Source organism: Malurus melanocephalus, unplaced genomic scaffold, assembly GCF_030028575.1.
Source record: "Malurus melanocephalus ecotype Western Australia unplaced genomic scaffold, MMel_1.1 scaffold_7, whole genome shotgun sequence".
Taxonomy (NCBI): domain Eukaryota; kingdom Metazoa; phylum Chordata; class Aves; order Passeriformes; family Maluridae; genus Malurus; species Malurus melanocephalus.
In genome coordinates, this window is record NW_026623239.1 from 5094510 (window position 1) to 5099595 (window position 5086).

At 44.5% G+C, this 5086-nt stretch overlaps 1 protein-coding gene across 3 annotated transcripts in view; it reads left to right on the top strand.

Moving 5' to 3' along the window:
• The window catches only part of FAM172A (family with sequence similarity 172 member A), a 256196-nt gene extending 253465 nt beyond the window's left edge, over positions 1-2731 (top strand). For 2 of the 3 annotated variants that reach the window (XM_057372955.1, XM_057372928.1), the window contains one exon: positions 611-2731. In XM_057372955.1, the coding sequence (XP_057228938.1) occupies positions 611-753 (143 nt within the window). In that variant the 3' untranslated portion in view covers positions 754-2731. The remainder of the gene's footprint in view (positions 1-610) is intronic. The other variant, XM_057372937.1, reaches the window with a different exon arrangement.
• The last annotated feature ends 2355 nt before the right edge of the window (positions 2732-5086 follow it).

The window sequence follows — 5086 nt, forward strand, 5'->3', positions numbered from 1 at the left end:
AAAAAAAAAAAAAAAACAAAACAGAGGTGAATCTGTTTGCAGAGGGAAGATATAAACAGGAAAGATCCACTTCACTGTCTCAATATTATTGACATATTATACACCTATGGAACGGGTGCACAAAGGATGCCTTTGTAATGCATGAGATGTAGTTCAGATCAAGTGTTCTCTTTCACGTAAAAATGCATATGCCAGGCTAAAAGCAGTGTAAAATGAAAAAATAAACAATACAAAGTATGCCCRAAAAGTAGACACTGCTTTCCCAACATAGGCCAGATAGCTGAGGTGCTTCAATGAAGCTTTTATTGGCAGGATACTTTGGGATCTTACTCTCCCAGGTACGAGATATGTTGAGGATCTCTGGCTTGTGGTATGGGTGGCTGTGCATGTGCATGTGTCTGTCTGCATGAGTGTACAGTTTTTCCTGTTCAGCTGCCCGAGAGCAGGACAGCCCTGCCCCTCCCCAGGCCCCCTCCAGGCCAGCTGAAATCGGCTGGATGGCTTCCCTGGGTTTTACATTGTAAGGGACATTTACGCTGCATATACCCTGTGAACAGCTGGCAAGTCACAAGATGACCCCTAGTCAAACTTTCACCTTTGTGTTTTGCAGGTACGGAACGCCATGAACTAACTTCCTGGAAGAGTTTTCCATCTGTTTTCAAGTTCTTCAGTGAGGCTGTAAAGGCAAAGAACAGCTTGGTGAAACCAACCCCAACACGACGCTCCAACAGGATAAAATATGAGGAATTCTAAAAGGAGGGGAGGAAAGAAACCCACCACCACCAATGTCTTTGCTGCTTGTTGTCTGCAAGGAGTCTCCCAGCCCCTCATTAGATTGTTTTCTTCCTAGAGCACAGGGTCGTGATGTATACATCTAAATAGCGTTTTGCATTATTTCTAGATGAGTGCAACTGTCAAAGCAATATGGGTTCACTGGTTGTGCTTCCTGTGGGCTGTAACTTGGATTTTGTGCTGCTCATCAGTGTGCAGATTAAGGGTGACAGTGGTACTGCACAGTGCAGCATGGTGCAGCTTTAATTGCCCTGACATAGGCCTGCACCAAGCTGATGTCAGAATTTAACAGCTTCATTGCAGTCCTATCGCCTGCAGGATTTTTTGCAGCTTCCTTCTATTTTGAGACAGAACAAAAYGGCAATTACTCTTTTTTAAAAGACGGCTCTAACTCAGACGTGTTAACCAGCCTATGATTTTACACCCAGTAGCCTTCTCTTTCTCTGGGACCAAGTGGGATTGATTTTTAACTCTTTAATTTTTCTGCTGGCAAGAGTGTGCAAGAAGTTTGGCCCAGAATTCTAGAAAGGCTCCAGTGTTGTAGAGATATTCTCTTACTAGATCAATGGCATTATCTGTAGGTCTTCTCACCCTTTGGAAAGCTCTACTTTTAAAAAAAAATGCCTATTCATTAACAAGCTGGATTACACTGTGAAATATGACAGAAAAAAAAAAAAAAGACACACTGCATATTTTCCTGTTTATTTTTAAACACAGAGATGCTTCCATTTTTGTATGCTGGGTTTGTAATGACTTGCCATTCTGTGTTTTTTCCCTTCTCCCTACGCTCACGGGTTCATCCCCACTTTCCCAGGCTCTCAGACATAGGTCAGCCAGCAGTGTACTCAGTGTGGGGACTCCACACCATGCATTGGGGATATATGGCTGTAGCCATAACTATTGCTTTAGGCAGACTTTCTCCACTAAAACTAAGGGAAAAGATGTGCTTGATAGCATGCTCAGTGAGCAAGCACTCTAATTAGGCTTCTTTAGTGTCAATAACACTAAATTAAAGTGGTCTTTACTGGCCATGCCCACCTCACCTCTGATACTGTTAGTGATGAATGAGGAGGCGCTTAAACACAAGGGTTTGGGACCCAGCCCCATCCTCTCCTCATGCTGTGTGTCCAATCCTACAGCKGGGGACCAGGAGTGGTGAGGTGCAAAGGGGAGCCCAGCTGCATTTGGGCCTAAATCCTGCAGGTGGGGGTCTTGGCACCCACAGAGTGCTCACATCCCTACCTGCTCATACTGGCAGCAGGGCTGCACTCCCCCAGTTCCTGCTTCCTGTCATCTCGCTGCGTTTGAGCTGTGCCCGGGCAGGGTGCGAGAGGTGTCGGTCTGTGCCTGTGCCAAGAGAGGTGCAGGATCTGTGACCAGCAGCTTTTCTCCTGAGGGAAGTGTGTTGCTAAGGGGAGAGGGCTGCACCCAGCTTCCTCTGCCCTCCACTCTGTATTCACCCCCAGTCAGAAGATGCTGCTGCCTGATCCCTACCGCAGGGGTCTGCAATTCCCCCTCCCCAGCCCTTGTCCACCCCGGCCCCCCAGACCCTGTGTGTTTAGGGGTAAGGTGAGAGTTTACGCGGCGTGGTTTGGGTGTCTGTGCTTTGTCCCACATCCGGGGAAGATGCAGAGGCCAGGGAAGTTAGCATGTGCACACACACACACCACACCTGCCACTATCCATCTCAGATGGAGTCTCTAGGGTGCCCAAATATTGGAGGAGCAGGTCTTTCTTTTTAACTGTTGATGAGGTACAAACTGGACACAAATTATTACTATAATGCTTGCCATTTTTCAAATAATTTTTCTTTACTGTGCCCCGGGCCCAGCTCACATTATTGCTCCGATGGGGGGCTGTAGAGCAGAGGGGATCATCACTGGTACTGCTCTGCTTGCAGTGAACAAAAAATAAAGATGCTCTCTTCTCTCCTCCTTGCATGGTTTGTGTCCCTGCGCCGAGCTCCACGAGAGCTGCAGTGTCTGGTGTGCAGGGTGGGGCTGCGTGGGGAGCAGCTTCACCAGCCTCAGAATATGTGAGGGGGGCAGATGAGGTGTGTTTGCAAACAGGACCCCATACCAGTTGCAGGTTTGGGGGTGGAAGGTGTGAGGAGTGTTGCCTCTTTCATCTCCAGCACATGCCCCACTGCAAAAGGTCCTTCTCCCCAAGGGACTGATCAAACCCCTCTCCTGCAGTGTATTTTTATATGTTTTTGTGTTTATGAACAGCTAAAGCGGGGAGGATGGTGAGGCACACTCACCTATGTCGCTTCCCATGTTTGTTATGGGAAGTGGGGAGAAGCCCACACCCACATGGGCTGAGCCATGGGGCTGGACACAGCCTRCTCTGTGGCACAAATGAGGCTCACCCTCCTCATGCCACAATGCCTTTAGGAGACAGAGGTCATCAGCCTGCACCTGGTTCATCACAGGAAAGCTCCCTGACATCAGACACCTTGCAACAGCCTCCTCCCTGGGTAACTTTGGAATGGGGTGTGCAAAAGGGAAAAAAAAAAAAAAAAAAACCACAGAAAAGATCACAACAAAGCCTCAAACCCAAAACAATAACAGAAAACCAACAAAAGAACCCTACGATAGGATCTAGGAAAATCCCCCAGCTTCTCACCACCCTAAAGGTTTGCACATCATTGTGTGAGTCAAAATGCCAACGTTGAGGCCATGGACCAATGAAAGCAGGTGCTTCCTTGTCAAGAATGGAGAGCAGAAAAGGATTCCTCATAAGAGACTGCCAGCAGACCCCCAAACACAGTAGAGTTATGGGGGAAAAGGAAAAAAAAAGGGGAAAAAAAAGAAATCCATCATCTGCATGGTGATACACTGGTTATAGTTACAGTCCTCGCAGTGTGATTCTCCTGGACTCAGAAGAAGCTGCTGCTTTTCATGGAAATGTGCATTTTTCTTCTGTCTCTGAGAAACATCATTTGTTGTGTGTAGTGGGTTTTTTTTCCCCTCTAGAAACTTCATTCAGGAAGTACAYATGAAAAGTGTCACATCTAAAACTGAATGGAGCCACATATTGCACCATTCTCAAGTCAACCAAACCAAAAATAACCTGCCAAGAATGTGTACATCCATCGTACACCAGGGTAGAGCTACATCTTAGAGAGCGGAAGGATGCGTGTGTGTGTGTGTGTGTGTGTGTGACTGCACGCATTCATGGGTATCTCGATTTCACAGGGATGTGTGTGCGTGTGTGTGTGCGCCCGCATTATGTTGATGTACTCGACAAAGTGTGAAAAATGTACTTCTAGAAAAACTTGAAAGGAGATGTCATTTATCATTGTACCATCATAATACCACAAATTTCACTTTTCTGTTCCATTTTGGATTGCATGTGTTTCAGAGTATTTCACTAGATCAGTGACAGCTCTTTATTTGCATAATTATATGCTCTGGTCTGAAGAGAAAACTAACCCCCAAATTTCATGGGTCACCAAGCTGCAACAATCAATGTTTTATCACATATGCTAAGCAAAACCTAAGGAGCTATATGAAGTTTCTTGTGGATTTTTTGCTCCTCAGAAAATTAAAGATGTGTCTCCTGAATAGATGCAAAATCTTTCCAAGCTCTTTGTAGCTGAATTCCATTTGAAGGGAAAACTAGAGATTAGTTCGTAGATCTGGATTTCAAACTCACTAGCATTCTTACTTCAAAGTGGATTCAGACAAGCAGCTTTACTTCATCTCTAAATTTTGGCATCCTAAGTAATGTCATTTAAATGGTGACAATCAAAAACTTAAATTAAAAGAAAAAAAAATTTGTCAAATGTGAAAAATACCATTAGCTCCTCTCTTATCAAGCCCATAGTGACCAGTGGGTTTAATTTTATTCATTCTRTGTGATTTTTATTATTTCAGCTATCCCCATATAAAGATACAGATATTGGATCTAATATGAAGAAAACCCTTTCCTGAGCTGCAGAATTTATTTTGGTCCATCAGTAGCACAATAATCACATTCTTCAGTTAGGACCAACATACTCCAAGTTTCCTTTTCAGTCAAAATACCTTTTGATGAGAAGGAAGGAGCCTGGGGATGGGAATTTAGTGACAGTGAAGATTCTCACTTCCTTCTCCTCCAATACACACTGGTACCACTAGAAAGATTTAGCTCTTGTTTTAAGTCAATTTAAATTACAATATAATATAATTAATACAATACAATGTAATATAATACAATATAATGCAATATAATTACACAAAGTATGGGAGGGCCTCTCAGAAGCACAGGTGAGCTGCACCTAGTCTGGGGGACGTAATACCTGCACTTAATT